Genomic DNA, 20,215 nt, shown 5'->3' with positions numbered 1-20,215 from the left:
ACACCTCCCTCCAGAAGTCCAATGGAAGCTTATGCCCGTGAACTTACTGAGCTGTGTGCCTGGGGAGCGGCAGAAGATACCCACATTCATTGACTTCCTGCCAGCGGTGTCCTTCAGTGTCGATTCACACACTGTGCTTTGGGCTGCCTATGGCACTGCCAGGCGCTGTGCAGGGGCTGCCCGGTGCTGAAGGGACAGCTGTTGGTTTTCTTCCCTGCCGTCTGTTGGGGTATATCGGGATTTCCTCCCAGCGCAGCAACACCAATTCACAGAGAGCCAATGGAAACGTGACGGTTGGGATCTGGTTCTTCAAAAAGGAGCGTTGTGGTTTATCGTTGTTTGTTTTCTTCATTAACATCCTCAAAATGGCAATAAATATCCAGGAGTTGTATTTTGTTCTGCTGAAGTAAGTGCAGTTATGCTCCATGACTTAAACTGTGTTTTCTGCTTAAATGGCTTTACGTTCTAACTGGTCAAATATAAGGAACGGGCTGTTGAATAGTGCAGCTTATCCTTCTGCTTTGACTTATTTGCTGCTCTTCTGCAGTACGTAGCAAACCTTACAAATAATTCTGTAACTCTCCAACATCAAATTTCTACAGACAAACGTTGGTGTGCAGCCCTTGCCTTTTGGTATGTAAGCTTGGGCAGGGTCACTAAGGAGTACCTACAATCCCAACGCAGGCAGACCTGTTGAAAGGCAAAAACTGCTATGATTCCTTCTGTCTCTGTCAAAACCAGAGCTCCACGTTACACAAATGCAAGTGACAAAAGCATGGGGAGAAATACAGAGTGCAGTTCTGTGCTCTGGTGCAGCTGGAAGTGGTTACAAACAGTTTGCAAGTCACACTGACTGGTGTGAAGCTCGAGTAATATTCCACCATTGGATTAATCCTATTTGTTCTAGCATAATGGTTGCAAAAATCAGATTTAGACAAGAGTACAAGTAATGCGAGATTAGCAGGCTTCTCACTCAGCACGTGAAGGACAAGCTGTTGGCACTGTCTACACAGAGAGCAGCAGCACCCCTGCAGTCTCCAGCAGACACATGCTTCTGCAGAGGGGCGCACTGAGCTTCCCTTGGCTGTGCTGGGGCTCCCAGCTCTGCAATGGGAACCCAGCACCTCCCTGTGGATGAGAATCCAGAGCTGGACAGCCACAAACAATGGTCAAACTAATGTTAGAACAGGTGTTTCTACTTCCTTGTGTGACACAAACTGTAAATTCAGTCCGGGATTTCACTGTAAGCCCCTCCCCCCCCCCAAAAAAAAACAACCACAACAACAGAAAAGATACGTTTCCAAATCATTTATTTCCTGAAGTATCAGACTACCCATCCCCATCATTTTACACAACACAAGATAAGGATACGAACAAAGTGAATTTATTTACAAAGCTATTTGACAACTGCACTATGCTATACTAATACATTTTAGTGTTAACTAATTCGCTATGCTATCTACTCCATTGTTTGCTGGCTCAGTCTCTGCATTCAGTCTCTGCATGTAAGTTCAGACAGGCGCAGTCATCTGGGCTCTCCTCTTCCGTCCGTTTCCTCCGTGGCTGTTCCGGAGCAGCTGAGCATCGTCTCCTTGAAGGTCGGATGACAGGAGAAGGCTGAGCAAAACAAATGCAAAAGAGAAGAGTTGGTTGCCACCAGGTCAAGAGGGACAATCACAAAGAGAAGGGAAGAAAGACTTTGAACTGCAAAAGAGAAAGCTGTGTATGAACAGGTCTGTCGTTTGGTTCCGACCTCCAACTCCGGCTAAAGCATTTTGAAACTGTCAGAGCCCCACTGGTGGTTACACCCAGGAAGCGGCCTGTGCAAGAAACGCAGATGCAGAACATTTCCCGTCATCTTCAGCTCCTCCACTGCCCTGCCTTATCTCATGGGCACACCCCTCCCAGCCAGGATCGTTCTGTGTGCTGGGCCACGAGCACAGACACTGACATACCTCCCTCGGCGCAGAAGGCGCGTCCTCTTCTCCCCGACGATCTCCCAGCAGGTCACGCTTCCAAGAGCCGCTGTTCTTCTGCCGGCGCTGGGGCAGCACCGGGCGCTGATCCTGCTTCCTCCTGGAGAAGGGGGTCAAGTGATGTGCAAGGACTCCTCTGCAGCAAAGACAAAAGAAGGTCCTGTTACCGCTAGCCACCATCTATCAACTCCCTTGCAGTTCACGTACTGTCAAGACAAGAACTGCCTTGCCGTCCGCTATTTCCCTATCCACTGCCATCAGCCCCCCACAGCCCCAGGGCTGCCCTCCCCCTGCCCCTCGCACAGCCCGCACTGGGCTGCCAGCCCATCACCTGCAGCTGCCCTGGTGGGGCCGCAGCTGCAAGCGGGGCAGTGCGGGGCTGCTGGGGCTGCCAGGGAGGCGGCTGCAGCACGAGTACCTTCCTGTGAGCAGAAGGCGCGTCTTCTTCTCCGTGATGCTCTGCTGGCAGGACGGGTCTCTGCAGAGCTGCTGTTCTTCTGCCAGCGCCGGGGCAGCATCAGGTGTTGCTCTTCACCCCATGCTGGCGGGGAGAGTGGTGTCCCAGGACGCAGTGGCTCATCTGAAACAGAGATTCTTTTTAGCGACTTTCTATATCATACTCTATAAATTAACTACCTTTCAGTCACCCATCTTTCTATCCTCCATCCCCCTATCAGCTATCTGGCTATGATCTATGATCTACCAATAACCCACCTAGCTATCTGCTATCTGTTCACTACCTCTCCACCATCAGCTATCTATCTCACTATCTACATCGCTATCAGCTATCTACGTCACTATGAACTATCTACATCACTATCAACTACCCTGCTACCCACTATCTGTCTACGTCACTATCAACTACCATGCTACCCACTAACTATCTATGTCGCTATCAACTATCATCATACCCTCTAACTATCTATACAACAACTATCTCTATATCCTCTTCTTCATCAGCTACTTCTACCAGCCCCTGATCCCCCCCGGGGCTGCTCTCCTCCCGTCCCTCACACTGCCCGCTCTGGGCTGCCAGCCCGTGATCTCCCTGCTGGTAGGCGGGGCTGCTGGGGGCTGCTGGCGGCTGCCAAGTAAGCCAGGGGCTGCAGCACGGCCAGAGGAGGGGCTGCAGCCAAGGAAGCCAGGGGCTGCAGCACGGCCAGAGGGGCTGCAGCCACCACCGGCCCCAGCAGCACGGGCACTGCCAGCCAGGGGTGGCAAGGGCAGGCAGGGCGGCCCAGGGAGCCCGCAGCGGCGGTGGGCACGGCGCGAGGTTGGGCGCCGTGAGAGGCCGCAGGTGGCACGGTGAGAACACCGTGCGGACGGGCGCGATGCGGGCGGTGGGTGGCGGCAGCGGGCAGGGCGCCAGGAGCCGCCACGTGTCGCCGCGTGCTGCTGCAGCGGGGGCCGGCAGGGCGGCAGCGGCCGCTCGTGGCGGCGGACGGGCGGCGTCGGCCGGGGCTCTCCTCTTCGGCCCGGCTCTTCCTCGGCCGCGGAGGCGCGGGCGGGCATCGCCGCTGGAGTCGGCGGGACGGCGGAGGAGGAGCTGCAAGAAACGCGGAGAGCGGAGTCGGTCGGCACCGGGTCGAGGGGGAGAACGAGGAGGAGAAGCGGGACCGCGCGTCGCGTCGCGGCACGGAGAGCCCTCGGCTCCTCCGCTGCCCGGGCTCCTCTCCCGGCTCGCCCCTCGCCGCCAGGAGAACCTTCCGGGCGCCGGGCCGCGTACAGACACGGCCGTACCTCGCCGTGCGCGGAAGGCGCGTCCTCTCCTCGCCGGGCGCTCTCCGCCCTCCTGCGGCGTTTGCCGGGCACGCCGAAGGCCGAGCGGTCGTCGGCTCCGCGCCGGCTCTCCCCGCGCCGAAGGCGACCGCCCGTCTGCGTGCCGCGGCCCTCGGCGAAGGGCGAAGCGGCCCCCGAGGCCTCGGACGGCCCCTCCGCTTCCCGGGCGGGCGGCGTTCGTGCCGCGGACGGCTCCTTCGCCGGGCCTCGGCTCCGCGTGTGCCGGCGGCGGGCTGGCATGGTGCGGAGCGGCCGGGTCGCGTCCTGCCGGCTGCCCGCGGCTCCCGACTGGCTCCGGGTTCCAACCGCCCCCGCCGCGAGGAGCGCAACGGCCGCTCAGCCCCACGCGCCCACCGCGGCCCCGCGCTGCCGGAGCTCGAGGAGCGTTGGACGCCGCTCTCAGCCGCGGGGTTGCGGTGCGCGGTGGTGCCGCGTGGAGCCGGGGGTCGCGTCGGGCACCGACGGCGCTTCTGGCGGAGGACATCCTGTGGTTCTCCGTTTTGTGCTAACGATATTAAAGGGGTTCTCATTACAAGGAATGCCTGTCAGTGTTGCCTGGATTTTTGATTAAATCTCATTGCAGTACCATCTGCAAACAACACTCAACTGGGAGGCGCTGCAGAGAGATGCTGACAAATTGGAGGGCTGGGCAACTGCGCAGTTGATCTGAAGTTAAGGAGAGCAAGTGGTGGATTCTGCCGCTGGGATGGGACAGCCGTGGCTCTGTGCACACCCTGCGGGAGGGGAGGCTGCAGAGCAGCCCCACCAAAGGACTCTGGGGGTTCTGGTGAACGGCAAGTTGCATCTGAGCCGGCAGCGTGCCCCGACAGCCCAAAGGGCCAACCGTACCCTGGGGCGCATCAGGCCCAGCACTCCCCAGGAAAGGACCGTCCCGCTCTGCTCTGCTCTGCTCTGCTCTGCTCTGCTCTGCCCGGTGCAGCCCGTGAGAATGTCCGACACCGCTTCCTGAAGGGGTTGCATTCTGCTTGGGATCTGTACCCAGCAGTGCCCGCAGCCTGCCCTGCTGCGCCGTGAGAAGGCAGGTCCTAGCCTGGGCTCAGATGGCTGCAGGCCCTCGTTGCTGTTTGTTCCTAAGGCTTCCAAGGCGATGCTTTGGCATCCCCCACTTAGCCAGGTGCTGCTCCCCCCATCCCCTTGGCTTGCTTATGCGCAGCTATTCTGACAATCCCCGTCCCTTCCCTGAATGGTGTCTTCTGGAATGGGGCGATGACACACAGGTTTGGTACACACTCCTGAAAACATGTCCAAAGCCCCTTTGTCGGGGTCCAAACCTCTAATCTGTAGAGTGCAACCCCTGTTGTATCTATGTGGTGTCTCAAAAGCTGATTACACATTTTTGTCTGGCTGAGGTATTTTGCTCAAGGTTGAAGCTCTGCTTTATGTTCCAGATGTCCTGCTTATGCAGGATAATCAGCCTTCCCGAGACAAGGTGTTTCTCTTCAAAGATCCAAGGCTGCCATTAATAAGAAGCAGGGATAGACATCCTTGTGATGAGGCACGTGTCCAAAACAGCAACTGATTAGAAGAGACTGAGTGTCCCCCTGCCCAAACCTGGGTAATCCAGGAGTGTGATATCTCCCCAGATGACCACCAAAGATGACCAAAGACCCCCATGCAAGTGCAGAAGATTCCCGTATGTTCTGTAACCTCATACTTCCATAGCCCTACAAACAGGCAACAGGTAGGTGTGACTTCAGTGTTGGGTGAGCATGCAGAGAGTGTAAAAACTCCATGCCGTTGATTTGTGGAGATTTCCCACCTTGCGCCCTGTGCAGAATAAATCAATTTCCCCCCTCACAACGCTTTTTTTTTCAGATGTGTTTCAGGAGGTTTAAAGTTGACAACAGTTTTGGTGACCCAGACGGGACATTTGGATTGAACTTCACCCTTCTTCTCACCGCTGCCAGGTTGGTGTCATAAGCTGGACTCCAGCATGCATCAGATAATTTTTCCAGGGACTCCCCCTGTGATTCCCCAGCAGGTGCAGAGGAGCTGTTCAGTATCCAGTGGAGCGATATTGTAATGTCATAAGCAGGAACTGGGGGGATTGGTGCCTTAAAGTCGGCATTTTGGTATTTTCCTGCACGCTATTACAGTGATGACTGGAGTTCGGGGAGGTTGGTTCATTTGACTTAAGGGTATTATTGTTTTGCTGATCAGTAAGCTGGGTAATGTACAGTCCACGGAGGACAAAGTTCCCCAAATGACTGCGTTGTGGGATATTGAGGGAAGTCTCAGGGAGGCCTCGTAGCTTGAAGAAAACTGATAATGTATTGCAATCTCTGGTGTCCAGTATGTTTTTGGGAAGATCAAGAAAAGTGGCTAGTAAATGGTTCTCTGTAATGGCATTAAGCAATTAATGTTATCTTATAGCAGAGAAGGAAAATGGGATGAAGCGCTGTGTGCGGATTTGTTCCTTGAATTAAGAAATGATGAAAGATGTCAGAAATGTGGGTTAGTGTCCACGGACACAAATGCTTTGGCTTTGGAAAAATAGAGGGCGATGTCTACAATACAGAGATGCTGTTCAGCATGTAGTGTAGGTAAATGATGTAAGATGAAGGAGGCAGAGGAGAGAGAAGGGAGAACATAGAGCTCCTGTTACCCACTGTGGTAGGTCGGGCAGTGAGGAGAAGGGGAGTAAGAAGTCCAAGAGGAACAGCCAGAAGAACATTTCAACCCAATGGCTGTAAGGACCAGAAGGGGAAGATCAGCAGTTCAAGGCATTTGAAGAGAAGTGGTGGTCCCAGAGGGAACTCCGGTAGATGATCAAGAATGTGTGTGCATGGATGTGGAAGGGAGCATCTGCTCCATGGGGTGTTGCCCTGCGTGGAATGCCTGGAACAAAGCGGTGAGCCTTTAGCACGTGTCCGTTGGTGTTATGTCTTGCAGAAAGCTCTCCTTGCAGGAAGGCGGCTCCGTCCTGTCAGAGCCGGGGGATCCATCTGGGCAGACAGCAACCCCTTCTGCAGCTGGAAGAAGCTGCCAAGCTGTCAGATTCCACCTCTTCCTCCAGAACGGAAACCTCATTAAAATGTGTTATAACATCAAGTGATGCATTTCTGCCCCTACTGCTCCATTTTAACACAGGTAATTGGCTGCAGAAGCAATCACTGTTCTTGTAATACAGAACAGCAAAATGCTGTGTAAACCTTGGTAAGAGGAGTGTAAGATAGCACTTGGTAGCAAACCCCATTATGGATCTTGGGACGGTTTTGGATGCTGTGCCAAGGCAGAAGCCACCTTCAACCAATGTGGCAGAAGAAGGAGACAGCAGTATTTCTTAAAGCCAAAAGCAACAGTGGCTCTGAGCAAGCTGTCAGCCACATCAGCAGGAGACGTGTGAGATTACCTTTCCTTTCACCTTGGAATCAGCTACAGCTCTGCTCATTTTGTCATCTGATGAGTTCACATGGACAGTGAATTTACATGAAGCAAAAGCAAAATGGTTTTAAGTTGAAGGAGGGAAGATTTAGGTTGGATGTCAGGGGGAAGTTCTTTACTATGGGAGTGGTGAGGTGCTGGAACAGCTGCCCAGACAGGCTGTGGATGCCCCGTCCACCCCTGGAGGTGTTGAAGGGGCCCTGGGCAGCCTGGTGTGGTATTAAATGTGGAGGTTGGTGGCCCTGCCTGTGGCAGGGTGTTGGAGCTTCATGATCCTTGAGGTCCTTTCCAACCCAAGCTGCTCTATGGTTCTATGAAATGTAGGGTGTAAGGAACATAATGTTCAAGGGTGTTTATTGCTGGTATGAGAAGGTGGAACTCTTGCTTTAATACCTGTTAGTTGTGTTAGTGTTATGGGAGGAGCACAAGTACAAACTACAGGATTATTCTTTTCAAAGTAAGCTCAGCTGTTTCATTCATGTTTTTAAGTGGGTCAGTGAAGGCACGGATGTTTGATCAGAGGTGATGGATGAGTGACACAGGAACACACTCTGCAGCCTTGTTTTCCAAAGCAGTGCCAGATGTGAATCAGAGGAATTGACCCCAGAGATACAGTTCCTGGGGTGCTGTGTTGCTGCTGTGCCATGAAGAAGGAAGAGATTCACAAAGGAGTGTTTCTGAGACGCCGTGGCTGCACTGTACAAACCCATGCGCTGGAGCTGCAGCCACGTCATCATCTGCTCTCCTCTGCCGGTGCTCTGAAGTCCAACACCGATAGTTTCAGAGGACCACAGCAGGGAACACCTCCCTCCAGAAGTCCAATGGAAGCCTATTCCGTGTGAACTTACTGAGCTGTGTGCCTGGGGAGCGGCAGAAGATACCCACATTCATTGACTTCCTGCCAGCGGTGTCCTTCAGTGTCGATTCACACACTGTGCTTTGGGCTGCCTATGGCACTGCCAGGCGCTGTGCAGGGGCTGCCCGGTGCTGAAGGGACAGCTGTTGGTTTTCTTCCCTGCCGTCTGTTGGGGTATATCGGGATTTCCTCCCAGCGCAGCAACACCAATTCACAGAGAGCCAATGGAAACGTGACGGTTGGGATCTGGTTCTTCAAAAAGGAGCGTTGTGGTTTATCGTTGTTTGTTTTCTTCATTAACATCCTCAAAATGGCAATAAATATCCAGGAGTTGTATTTTGTTCTGCTGAAGTAAGTGCAGTTATGCTCCATGACTTAAACTGTGTTTTCTGCTTAAATGGCTTTACGTTCTAACTGGTCAAATATAAGGAACGGGCTGTTGAATAGTGCAGCTTATCCTTCTGCTTTGACTTATTTGCTGCTCTTCTGCAGTACGTAGCAAACCTTACAAATAATTCTGTAACTCTCCAACATCAAATTTCTACAGACAAACGTTGGTGTGCAGCCCTTGCCTTTTGGTATGTAAGCTTGGGCAGGGTCACTAAGGAGTACCTACAATCCCAACGCAGGCAGACCTGTTGAAAGGCAAAAACTGCTATGATTCCTTCTGTCTCTGTCAAAACCAGAGCTCCACGTTACACAAATGCAAGTGACAAAAGCATGGGGAGAAATACAGAGTGCAGTTCTGTGCTCTGGTGCAGCTGGAAGTGGTTACAAACAGTTTGCAAGTCACACTGACTGGTGTGAAGCTCGAGTAATATTCCACCATTGGATTAATCCTATTTGTTCTAGCATAATGGTTGTAAAAATCAGATTTAGACAAGAGTACAAGTAATGCGAGATTAGCAGGCTTCTAACTGAGCACGTGAAGGACAAGCTGTTGGCACTGTCTACACAGAGAGCAGCAGCACCCCTGCAGTCTCCAGCAGACACGTGCTTCTGCAGAGGGGCGCACTGAGCTTCCCTTGGCTGTGCTGGGGCTCCCAGCTCTGCAATGGGAACCCAGCACCTCCCTGTGGATGAGAATCCAGAGCTGGACAGCCACAAACAATGGTCAAACTAATGTTAGAACAGGTGTTTCTACTTCCTTGTCTAACACAAACTGTAAATTCAGTCCGGGATTTCACTGTAAGCCCCTCCCCCCCCCCAAAAAAAACAACCACAACAACAGAAAAGATACGTTTCCAAATCATTTATTTCCTGAAGTATCAGACTACCCATCCCCATCATTTTACACAACACAAGATAAGGATACGAACAAAGTGAATTTATTTACAAAGCTATTTGACAACTGCACTATGCTATGCTAATACATTTTAGCGTTAACTAATTCTCTATGCTATCTACTCCGCTGTTTGCTGGCTCAGTCTCTGCATTCAGTCTCTGTATGTAAGTTCACATGGGCGCATTCATCTGGGCTCTCCTCTTCCGTCCGTTTCCTCCGTGGCTGTTCCGGAGCAGCTGAGCATCGTCTCCTTGAAGGTCGGATGACAGGAGAAGGCTGAGCAAAACAAATGCAAAAGAGAAGAGTTGGTTGCCACCAGGTCAAGAGGGACAATCACAAAGAGAAGGGAAGAAAGACTTTGAACTGCAAAAGAGAAAGCTGTGTATGAACAGGTCTGTCGTTTGGTTCCGACCTCCAACTCCGGCTAAAGCATTTTGAAACTGTCAGAGCCCCACTGGTGGTTACACCCAGGAAGCGGCCTGTGCAAGAAACGCAGATGCAGAACATTTCCCGTCATCTTCAGCTCCTCCACTGCCCTGCCTTATCTCATGGGCACACCCCTCCCAGCCAGGAACGTTCTGTGTGCTGGGCCACGAGCACAGACACTGACATACCTCCCTCGGCGCAGAAGGCGCGTCCTCTTCTCCCCGACGATCTCCCAGCAGGTCACGCTTCCAAGAGCCGCTGTTCTTCTGCCGGCGCTGGGGCAGCACCGGGCGCTGATCCTGCTTCCTCCTGGAGAAGGGGGTCAAGTGATGTGCAAGAACTCCTCTGCAGCAAAGACAAAAGAAGGTCCTGTTACCGCTAGCCACCATCTATCAACTCCCTTGCAGTTCACGTACTGTCAAGACAAGAACTGCCTTGCCGTCCGCTATTTCCCTATCCACTGCCATCAGCCCCCCACAGCCCCAGGGCTGCCCTCCCCCTGCCCCTCGCACAGCCCGCACTGGGCTGCCAGCCCATCACCTGCAGCTGCCCTGGTGGGGCCGCAGCTGCAAGCGGGGCAGTGCGGGGCTGCTGGGGCTGCCAGGGAGGCGGCTGCAGCACGAGTACCTTCCTGTGAGCAGAAGGCGCGTCTTCTTCTCCGTGATGCTCTGCTGGCAGGACGGGTCTCTGCAGAGCTGCTGTTCTTCTGCCAGCGCCGGGGCAGCATCAGGTGTTGCTCTTCACCCCATGCTGGCGGGGAGAGTGGTGTCCCAGGACGCAGTGGCTCATCTGAAACAGAGATTCTTTTTAGCGACTTTCTATATCATACTCTATAAATTAACTACCTTTCAGTCACCCATCTTTCTATCCTCCATCCCCCTATCAGCTATCTGGCTATGATCTATGATCTACCAATAACCCACCTAGCTATCTGCTATCTGTTCACTACCTCTCCACCATCAGCTATCTATCTCACTATCTACATCGCTATCAGCTATCTACGTCACTATGAACTATCTACATCACTATCAACTACCCTGCTACCCACTATCTGTCTACGTCACTATCAACTACCATGCTACCCACTAACTATCTATGTCGCTATCAACTATCATCATACCCTCTAACTATCTATACAACAACTATCTCTATATCCTCTTCTTCATCAGCTACTTCTACCAGCCCCTGATCCCCCCCGGGGCTGCTCTCCTCCCGTCCCTCACACTGCCCGCTCTGGGCTGCCAGCCCGTGATCTCCCTGCTGGTAGGCGGGGCTGCTGGGGGCTGCTGGCGGCTGCCAAGTAAGCCAGGGGCTGCAGCACGGCCAGAGGAGGGGCTGCAGCCAAGGAAGCCAGGGGCTGCAGCACGGCCAGAGGGGCTGCAGCCACCACCGGCCCCAGCAGCACGGGCACTGCCAGCCAGGGGTGGCAAGGGCAGGCAGGGCGGCCCAGGGAGCCCGCAGCGGCGGTGGGCACGGCGCGAGGTTGGGCGCCGTGAGAGGCCGCAGGTGGCACGGTGAGAACACCGTGCGGACGGGCGCGATGCGGGCGGTGGGTGGCGGCAGCGGGCAGGGCGCCAGGAGCCGCCACGTGTCGCCGCGTGCTGCTGCAGCGGGGGCCGGCAGGGCGGCAGCGGCCGCTCGTGGCGGCGGACGGGCGGCGTCGGCCGGGGCTCTCCTCTTCGGCCCGGCTCTTCCTCGGCCGCGGAGGCGCGGGCGGGCATCGCCGCTGGAGTCGGCGGGACGGCGGAGGAGGAGCTGCAAGAAACGCGGAGAGCGGAGTCGGTCGGCACCGGGTCGAGGGGGAGAACGAGGAGGAGAAGCGGGACCGCGCGTCGCGTCGCGTCGCGTCGCGGCACGGAGAGCCCTCGGCTCCTCCGCTGCCCGGGCTCCTCTCCCGGCTCTCCCCTCGCCGCCAGGAGAACCTTCCGGGCGCCGGGCCGCGTACAGACACGGCCGTACCTCGCCGTGCGCGGAAGGCGCGTCCTCTCCTCGCCGGGCGCTCTCCGCCCTCCTGCGGCGTTTGCCGGGCACGCCGAAGGCCGAGCGGTCGTCGGCTCCGCGCCGGCTCTCCCCGCGCCGAAGGCGACCGCCCGTCTGCGTGCCGCGGCCCTCGGCGAAGGGCGAAGCGGCCCCCGAGGCCTCGGACGGCCCCTCCGCTTCCCGGGCGGGCGGCGTTCGTGCCGCGGACGGCTCCTTCGCCGGGCCTCGGCTCCGCGTGTGCCGGCGGCGGGCTGGCATGGTGCGGAGCGGCCGGGTCGCGTCCTGCCGGCTGCCCGCGGCTCCCGACTGGCTCCGGGTTCCAACCGCCCCCGCCGCGAGGAGCGCAACGGCCGCTCAGCCCCACGCGCCCACCGCGGCCCCGCGCTGCCGGAGCTCGAGGAGCGTTGGACGCCGCTCTCAGCCGCGGGGTTGCGGTGCGCGGTGGTGCCGCGTGGAGCCGGGGGTCGCGTCGGGCACCGACGGCGCTTCTGACGGAGGACATCCTGTGATTCTCCGTGAAGGGCGTCTGTGCTCCGATTTGTACTGACGATATTAAAGGGGTTCTCATTACAAGGAATGCCTGTCAGTGTTGCCTGGGATTTTTGATTAAATGTCATTGCAGTACCATCTGCAAACAACACTCAACTGGGAGGCGCTGCAGAGAGATGCTGACAAATTGGAGGGCTGGGCAACTGCCCGGTTGGTATGAAGTTAAGGAGAGCAAGTGGTGGATTCTGCCCCTGGGATGGGACAGCCGTGGCTCTGTGCACACCCTGCGGGAGGGGAGGCTGCAGAGCAGCCCTCCAAAAGGGCTCTGGGGGTTCTGGTGAACGGCACGTTGCATCTGAGCAGGCAGCGTGCCCCGACAGCCCAAAGGGCCAACCGTACCCTGGGGCACATTGGGCCCAGCACTCCCCAGGAAAGGACCGTCCCACTCTGCTCTGCTCTGCTCTGCTCTGCTCTGCTCTGCCCGGTGCATCCCGTGAGAATGTCCGACACCGCTTCCTGAAGGGGTTGCATTCTGCTTGGGATCTGTGCCCAGCAGTGCCCGCAGCCTGCCCTGCTGCGCCGTGAGAAGGCAGGTCCTAGCCTGGGCTCAGATGGCTGCAGGCCCTCATTGCTGTTTGTTCCTAAGGCTTCCAAGGTGATGCTTTGGCATCCCCCACTTAGCCAGGTGCCGCTCCCCCCATCCCCTTGGCTTGCTTATGCGCAGCTATTCTGGCAATCCCCTTCCCTTCCCTGAATGGTGTCTTCTGGAATGGGGCGATGACACACAGGTTTGGTACACACTTCTGAAAACATGTCCAAAGCCTCTTTGCAGGGGGAAAAACCTCTAATCTTTGAATGCAATCCCTGTTGTATCCATGTGGTGTCTCAGAAGCTGATTACACATTTTTGTCTGGCTGAGGTATTTTGCTCAAGGTTGAAGCTCTGCTTTATGTTCCAGATGTCCTGCTTATGCAGGATAATCAGCCTTCCCGAGACAAGGTGTTTCTCTTCAAAGATCCAAGGCTGCCATTAATAAGAAGCAGGGACAGACATCCTTGTGATGAGGCACGTGTCCAAAACAGCAACTGATTAGAAGAGACTGAGTGTCCCCCTGCCCAAAACTGGGTAATCCAGGAGTGTGATATCTCCCCAGATGACCACCAAAGATGACCAAAGACCCCCATGGAAGTGCAGAAGATTCCCGTATGTTCTGTAACCTCATACTTCCATAGCCCTACAAACAGGCAAGAGGTAGGTGTGACTTCAGTGTTGGGTGAGCATGCAGAGAGTGTAAAAACTGCATGCCGTTGATTTGTGGAGATTTCCCACCTTGCGGGTGCTGAGGAGCTGTTCAGTATCCAGTGGAGAGATACTGTAATGTCATAAGCAGGAACTGGGGGGATTGGTGCCTTAAAGTCGGCATTTTGGTATTTTCCTGCACGCTATTACAGTGATGACTGGAGTTCGGGGAGGTTGGTTCATTTTGCTTAAGGGTATTATTGTTTTGCTGATCAGTAAGCTGGGTAATGTACAATCCACGGGGGACAAAGTTCCCCAAATGACTGCGTTGTGGGATATTGAGGGAAGTCTCAGGGAGGCCTCGTAGCTTGAAGAAAACTGATAACGTATTGCATTCTCTGATGTCCAGTGTGTATTTGGGAAGATCAAGAAAAATGGCTAGTAAATGGTTCTCTGTGATGCCATTTTGCAATTAATGTTATCTTATAGCAGAGAAGGAAAACGGGATGAAGCGCTGTGTGCGGATTTGCTCCTTGAATTAAGAAATGATGATGAAAGATGTCAGAAATGTGGGTTAGTGTCCACGGACACAAATGTTTTGGCTTTGGAAAAATAGAGGGCAATGTCTACAATACAGTGATGTTGTTCAGCATGTAGTGTAGGTAAAAGATGTAAGATGATGGAGGCAGAGGAGAGAGAAGGGAGAACATAGAGCTCCTGTTACCCACTGTGGTAGGTCGGGCAGTGAGGAAAAGGGGAGTAAGAAGTCCAAGAGGAACAGCCAGAAGAACATTTCAACCCAATGGCTGTAAGGACCAGAAGGGGAAGAGCAGCAGTTCAAGGCATTTGAAGAGAAGTGGTGGGCCCAGAGGGAACTCCGGTAGATGATCAAGAATGTTTTTCTACTTCAGATGTAATGACATGGAAGGAAATGTTGGGAACTGATAGGGAAGATCCCAAATGAGTGGGGCAGGTTATGGGAATGATAATTGAGAATCGCGGTCTGGATGGGGAAGATCTGCAGGTTCTGTGCAATGCTTTCCTGACAGGAGGGGAGGCGGGCTGTGTTAGCTAGGGCTGAGGAAGGGGCAGAATGGGGACACGCTGAGGCTGCACAGGCAGGAAGAAGAGAAGACCACTTCCCAAGGAGGTCAGTGCAAAGGGATGTGACACTCTGCCTTCCCTGCTGAGCTGGGAGAGACGAAAACTGAGCTGTGTGTGCATGGATGGGGAAGGGAACATGTGCCCCAAGGGGTGTTGCCCTGCGTGGGATGCCTGGAACAAAGCGGTGAGCCTTTAGCACGTGCCCGTTGGTGTTATGTCTTGCAGAAAGCTCTCCTTGCAGGAAGGCGGCCCCGTCCTGTCGGAGCTGGGGGATCCATCTGGGCAGACAGCAACCCCTTCTGCAGCTGGAAGAAGCTGCCAAGCTGTCAGATTCCATCTCTTCCTCCAGAACGGAAACCTAATTAAAATGTATTATAACATCAAGTGATGCATTTCTGCCCCTACTGCTCCATTTTAACACAGGTAATTGGCTGCAGAAGCAATCACTGTTCTTGTAATACAGAACAGCAAAATGCTGTGTAAACCTTGGTAAGAGGAGTGTAAGATAGCACTTGGTAGCAAACCCCATTATGGATCTTGGGACGGTTTTGGATGCTGTGCCAAGGCAGAAGCCACCTTCAACCAATGTGGCAGAAGAAGGAGACAGCAGTATTTCTTAAAGCCAAAAGCAACAGTGGCTCTGAGCAAGCTGTCAGCCACATCAGCAGGAGACGTGTGAGATTACCATTCCTTTCACCTTGGAATCAGCTACAGCTCTGCTCATTTTGTCATCTGATGAGTTCACATGGACAGTGAATTTACATGAAGCAAAAGCAAAATGGTTTTAAGTTGAAGGAGGGAAGATTTAGGTTGGATGTCAGGGGGAAGTTCTTTACTATGGGAGTGGTGAGGTGGTGGAACAGCTGCCCAGAGAGGCTGTGGATGTCCTCCCCTGGAGGTGTTGAAGGGGCCCTGGGCAGCCTGGTGTGGTATTAAGTGTGGAGGTTGGTGGCCCTGCCTGTGGCAGGGTGTTGGAGCTTCATGATCCTTGAGGTCCCTTCCAACCCAAGCTGCTCTACGGTTCTACGAAATGTAGGGTGTAAGGAACATAATGTTCAAGGGTGGTTGTTGCTGGTATGAGAAGGTGGAACTCTTGCTTTAACACCTGTTAGTTGTGTTAGTGTAATGGGAGGAGCACAAGTACAACCTGCAGGATTATTCTTTTTAAAGGAAGCTCAGCTATTTCAATCATGTTTTTAAGTGGGTCAGTGAAGGCACGGATGTTTGATCAGAGGTGATGGATGAGTGACACAGGAACACACTCTCCAGCCTTGTTTTCCAAAGCAGTGCCAGATGTGAATCAGAGGAATTGACCCCAGAGATACAGTTCCTGGGGTGCTGTGTTGCTGCTGTGCCATGAAGAAGGAAGAGATTCACAAAGGAGTGTTTCTGAGACGCAGTGGCTGCACAGTACAAACCCATGCGCTGGAGCTGCAGCCACGTCATCACCTGCTCTCTGCTGGTGCTCTGAAGTCCAACACCGATAGTTTCAGAGGACCACAGCAGGGAACACCTCCCTCCAGAAGTCCAATGGAAGCCTATTCCGTGTGAACTTACTGAGCTGTGTGCCTGGGGAGCGGCAGAAGATACCCACACTCATTGACTTCCTGCCAGCGGTGTCCTTCAGTGTCGATTCACACACTGTGCTTTGGGCTGCCTATGGCACTGCCAGGCGCTGTGCAGGGGCTGCCCGGTGCTGAAGGGACAGCTGTTGGTTTTCTTCCCTGCCGTCTGTTGGGGTATATCGGGATTTCCTCCCAGTGCAGCAACACCAATTCACAGAGAGCCAATGGAAACGTGACAGTTGGGATGTGGTTCTTCAAAAAGGAGCGTTGTGGTTTATCGTTGTTTGTTTTCTTCTTTAACATCCTCAAAATGGCAACAAATATCCAGGAGTTGTATTTTGTTCTGCTGAAGTAAGTGCATTTATGCTACCTGACTTAAACTGTGCTTTCTGCTTAAATGGCTTTACGTTCTAACTGGTCAAATAGAACGAACGGGCTGTTGAATAGTGCAGCTTATCCTTCTGCTTTGACTTATTTGCTGCTCTTCTGCAGTACGTAGCAAACCTTACAAAGGTATGTAAGCTTGGGCAGGGTCACTAAGGAGTACCTACAATCCCAACGCAGGCAGACCTGTTAAAAGGCAAAAAGTGCTATGATTCCTTCTGCCTCTGTCAAAACCAGAGCTCCACATCACACAAATGCAAGTGACAAAAGCATGGGGAGAAATACAGAGCGCAGTTCTGTGCTCTGGTGCAGCTGGAAATGGTTACAGTTTGCAAGTGACACTGACTGGTGTGAAGCTCGAGTAATATTCCACCATTGGATTAATCCTATTTGTTCTAGCATAATGGTTGTAAAAATCAGATTTAGACAAGAGTACAAGTAATGCGAGATTAGCAGGCTTCTCACTCAGCACGTGAAGGACAAGCTGTTGGCACTGACTACACAGAGAGCAGCAGCACCCCTGCAGTCTCCAGCAGACACGTGCTTCTGCAGAGGGGCGCACTGAGCTTCCCTTGGCTGTGCTGGGGCTCCCAGCTCTGCAATGGGAACCCAGCACCTCCCTGTGGATGAGAATCCAGAGCTGGACAGCCATGAACAACGGTCAAACTAATGTTAGAACAGGTGTTTCTACTTCCTTGTCTGACACAAACTGTAAATTCAGTCCGGGATTTCACTGAAAGCCCCTCCCCCCCACCCTCATACCCCTCCCCCAAAAAACCACAACAACAGAAAAAATACGTTTCCAAATCATTTATTTCCTGAAGTATCAGACTACCCATCCCCATCATTTTACACAACACAAGATAAGGATACGAACAAAGTGAATTTATTTACAAAGCTATTTGACAACTACACTATGCTATACTAATACATTTTAGTGTTAACTAACTCTCTATGCTATCAACTCCATTGTTTGCTGGCTCAGTCTCTGCATTCAGTCTTTGTATGTAAGGTCACACGGGCGCAGTCATCTGGGCTCTCCTCTTCCGTCCGTTTCCTCCGTGGCTGTTCCGGAGCAGCTGAGCACCGTCTCCTTGAAGGTCGGATGACAGGAGAAGGCTGAGCAAAACAAATGCAAAAGAGAAGAGTTGGTTGCCACCAGGTCAAGAGGGACAATCACAAAGAGAAGGGAAGAAAGACTTTGAACTGCAAAAGAGAAAGCTGTGTATGAACAGGTCTGTCGTTTGGTTCCGACCTCCAACTCAGGCTAAAGCATTTTCAAACTGGAAACGCAGATGCAGAACATTTCCCGTCATCTTCAGCTCCTCCACTGCCCTGCCTTATCTCATGGGCACACCCCTCCCAGCCAGGAACGTTCTGTGTGCTGGGCCACGAGCACAGACACTGACATACCTCCCTCGGCGCAGAAGGCGCGTCCTCTTCTCCCCGACGATCTTCCAGCAGGTCGCGCTTCCAAGAGCCGCTGTTCTTCAACTCCCTTGCAGTTCACGAACTGTCAAGACAAGAACTGCCTTGCCGTCCGCTATTTCCCTATCCACTGCCATCAGCCCCCCACAGCCCCAGGGCTGCCCTCCCCCTGCCCCTCGCACAGCCCGCACTGGGCTGCCAGCCCATCACCTGCAGCTGCCCTGGTGGGGCCGCAGCTGCAAGCGGGGCAGTGCGGGGCTGCTGGGGCTGCCAGGGAGGCGGCTGCAGCACGAGTACCTTCCTGTGAGCAGAAGGCGCGTCTTCTTCTCCGTGATGCTCTGCTGGCAGGACGGGTCTCTGCAGAGCTGCTGTTCTTCTGCTAGCGCTGGGGCAGCATCAGGCTTTGGTCTTCATCGTACTGAGGGGAGAGTGGTGTCCCAGGGCGCAGTGGCTCATCTGAAACAGAGATTCTTTTCAGCAACTTTCACTATCGTACTCTATAAATTAACTACCTCCCAGTCACCCATCTTTCTATCCTGCATCCCCCTATCAGCTATCTGGCTATGATCTAACTACATCACTACTAACTCTTGCCTGCTGCTAACTACCTTGCTATCCACAATCTACCTCACTACCAATAACCCACCTAGCTATCTGCTAACTGTTCACTACCTGTACCACCATCAACTATCTATCTCACTATCTACGTCGCTATCAACTAATCTACATCACTATCAAGTAATCTACGTCACTATCAACTAATCTACGTTGCTACCAACTACCATACTACCCACTATCTATCTATACAACAACTATCTCTATCTCCTCACATTCCTCATCTACATCTACCGGCCCCTGATCCCTCCCGGGGCTGCTCTCCTCCCGTCCCTCACACTGCCCGCTCTGGGCTGCCAGCCCGTGATCTCCCTGCTGGTAGGCGGGGCTGCTGGGGGCTGCTGGCGGCTGCGAAGGAAGCCGGGGGCTGCAGCACGGCCAGAGGAGGGGCTGCAGCCAAGGAAGCCAGGGGCTGCAGCACGGCCAGAGGGGCTGCAGCCACCACCGGCCCCAGCAGCACGGGCACTGCCAGCCAGGGGTGGCAAGGGCAGGCAGGGCGGCCCAGGGAGCCCGCAGCGGCGGTGGGCACGGCGCGAGGTTGGGCGCCGTGAGAGGCCGCAGGTGGCACGGTGAGAACACCGTGCGGACGGGCGCGATGCGGGCGGTGGGTGGCGGCAGCGGGCAGGGCGCCAGGAGCCGCCACGTGTCGCCGCGTGCTGCTGCAGCGGGGGCCGGCAGGGCGGCAGCGGCCGCTCGTGGCGGCGGACGGGCGGCGTCGGCCGGGGCTCTCCTCTTCGGCCCGGCTCTTCCTCGGCCGCGGAGGCGCGGGCGGGCATCGCCGCTGGAGTCGGCGGGACGGCGGAGGAGGAGCTGCAAGAAACGCGGAGAGCGGAGTCGGTCGGCACCGGGTCGAGGGGGAGAACGAGGAGGAGAAGCGGGACCGCGCGTCGCGTCGCGTCGCGTCGCGTCGCGGCACGGAGAGCCCTCGGCTCCTCCGCTGCCCGGGCTCCTCTCCCGGCTCGCCCCTCGCCGCCAGGAGAACCTTCCGGGCGCCGGGCCGCGTACAGACACGGCCGTACCTCGCCGTGCGCGGAAGGCGCGTCCTCTCCTCGCCGGGCGCTCTCCGCCCTCCTGCGGCGTTTGCCGGGCACGCCGAAGGCCGAGCGGTCGTCGGCTCCGCGCCGGCTCTCCCCGCGCCGAAGGCGACCGCCCGTCTGCGTGCCGCGGCCCTCGGCGAAGGGCGAAGCGGCCCCCGAGGCCTCGGACGGCCCCTCCGCTTCCCGGGCGGGCGGCGTTCGTGCCGCGGACGGCTCCTTCGCCGGGCCTCGGCTCCGCGTGTGCCGGCGGCGGGCTGGCATGGTGCGGAGCGGCCGGGTCGCGTCCTGCCGGCTGCCCGCGGCTCCCGACTGGCTCCGGGTTCCAACCGCCCCCGCCGCGAGGAGCGCAACGGCCGCTCAGCCCCACGCGCCCACCGCGGCCCCGCGCTGCCGGAGCTCGAGGAGCGTTGGACGCCGCTCTCAGCCGCGGGGTTGCGGTGCGCGGTGGTGCCGCGTGGAGCCGGGGGTCGCGTCGGGCACCGACGGCGCTTCTGGCGGAGGGCATCCTGTGGTTCTCCGTTTTGTGCTAACGATATTAAAGGGGTTCTCATTACGAGGAATGCCTGTCAGTGTAGCCTGGGATTTATACACGTTAAAAAATGTGATCACAAATTCGGATTAAATGTCATTGCAGTACCATCTGCAAA

At 55.1% G+C, this 20,215-nt stretch overlaps 2 protein-coding genes and 1 long non-coding RNA gene across 5 annotated transcripts; all 3 read right to left on the bottom strand.

The window, feature by feature from the left end:
• Positions 1 to 1,293: 1,293 nt before the first annotated feature.
• Positions 1,294 to 3,028, bottom strand: LOC107054353. The gene is made up of 3 exons (XR_005839289.2): positions 2,395 to 3,028; positions 1,956 to 2,112; positions 1,294 to 1,617 (listed from the first exon to the last, which is right to left on the bottom strand). It is a non-coding gene; the product is annotated as an uncharacterized LOC107054353 (long non-coding RNA).
• A 6,225-nt stretch (positions 3,029 to 9,253) lies between these two features.
• LOC107054356 lies at positions 9,254 to 20,134 on the bottom strand. 3 transcript variants are annotated; one of them, XM_025154634.2, is made up of 4 exons: positions 19,551 to 20,134; positions 18,214 to 19,341; positions 17,902 to 18,001; positions 9,254 to 9,577 (listed from the first exon to the last, which is right to left on the bottom strand). In XM_025154634.2, the coding sequence occupies exons 1-2, from the start codon at positions 20,117 to 20,119 to the stop codon at positions 18,762 to 18,764; spliced, it is 1,149 nt and encodes a 382-aa protein (XP_025010402.2). In that variant the 5' UTR covers positions 20,120 to 20,134; the 3' UTR covers positions 9,254 to 9,577; positions 17,902 to 18,001; positions 18,214 to 18,761. The 3 variants fall into 3 exon arrangements, 2 of the variants coding, with proteins under 2 accessions (XP_025010402.2, XP_025010403.1); XM_025154635.3 differs by lacking the exon at positions 9,254 to 9,577 and adding an exon at positions 17,284 to 17,607 and having other exon boundaries at positions 19,551 to 19,945; XR_005839282.1 differs by lacking the exons at positions 17,902 to 18,001; positions 18,214 to 19,341; positions 19,551 to 20,134 and adding an exon at positions 9,916 to 10,072.
• Positions 10,859 to 12,075, bottom strand: LOC107054354 (translation initiation factor IF-2-like). The gene is made up of 2 exons (XM_040646772.2): positions 11,687 to 12,075; positions 10,859 to 11,482 (listed from the first exon to the last, which is right to left on the bottom strand). Exons 1-2 carry the CDS (start codon positions 11,963 to 11,965, stop codon positions 10,859 to 10,861), a joined length of 903 nt encoding a protein of 300 aa, XP_040502706.1. The 5' UTR covers positions 11,966 to 12,075.
• Positions 20,135 to 20,215: the final 81 nt, after the last annotated feature.

This window comes from Gallus gallus, chromosome 12 (assembly GCF_016699485.2).
Source record: "Gallus gallus isolate bGalGal1 chromosome 12, bGalGal1.mat.broiler.GRCg7b, whole genome shotgun sequence".
Taxonomy (NCBI): domain Eukaryota; kingdom Metazoa; phylum Chordata; class Aves; order Galliformes; family Phasianidae; genus Gallus; species Gallus gallus.
Note: the sequence above shows the minus strand (reverse complement) of the source record. Positions and strands in the feature narration are given on the sequence as shown.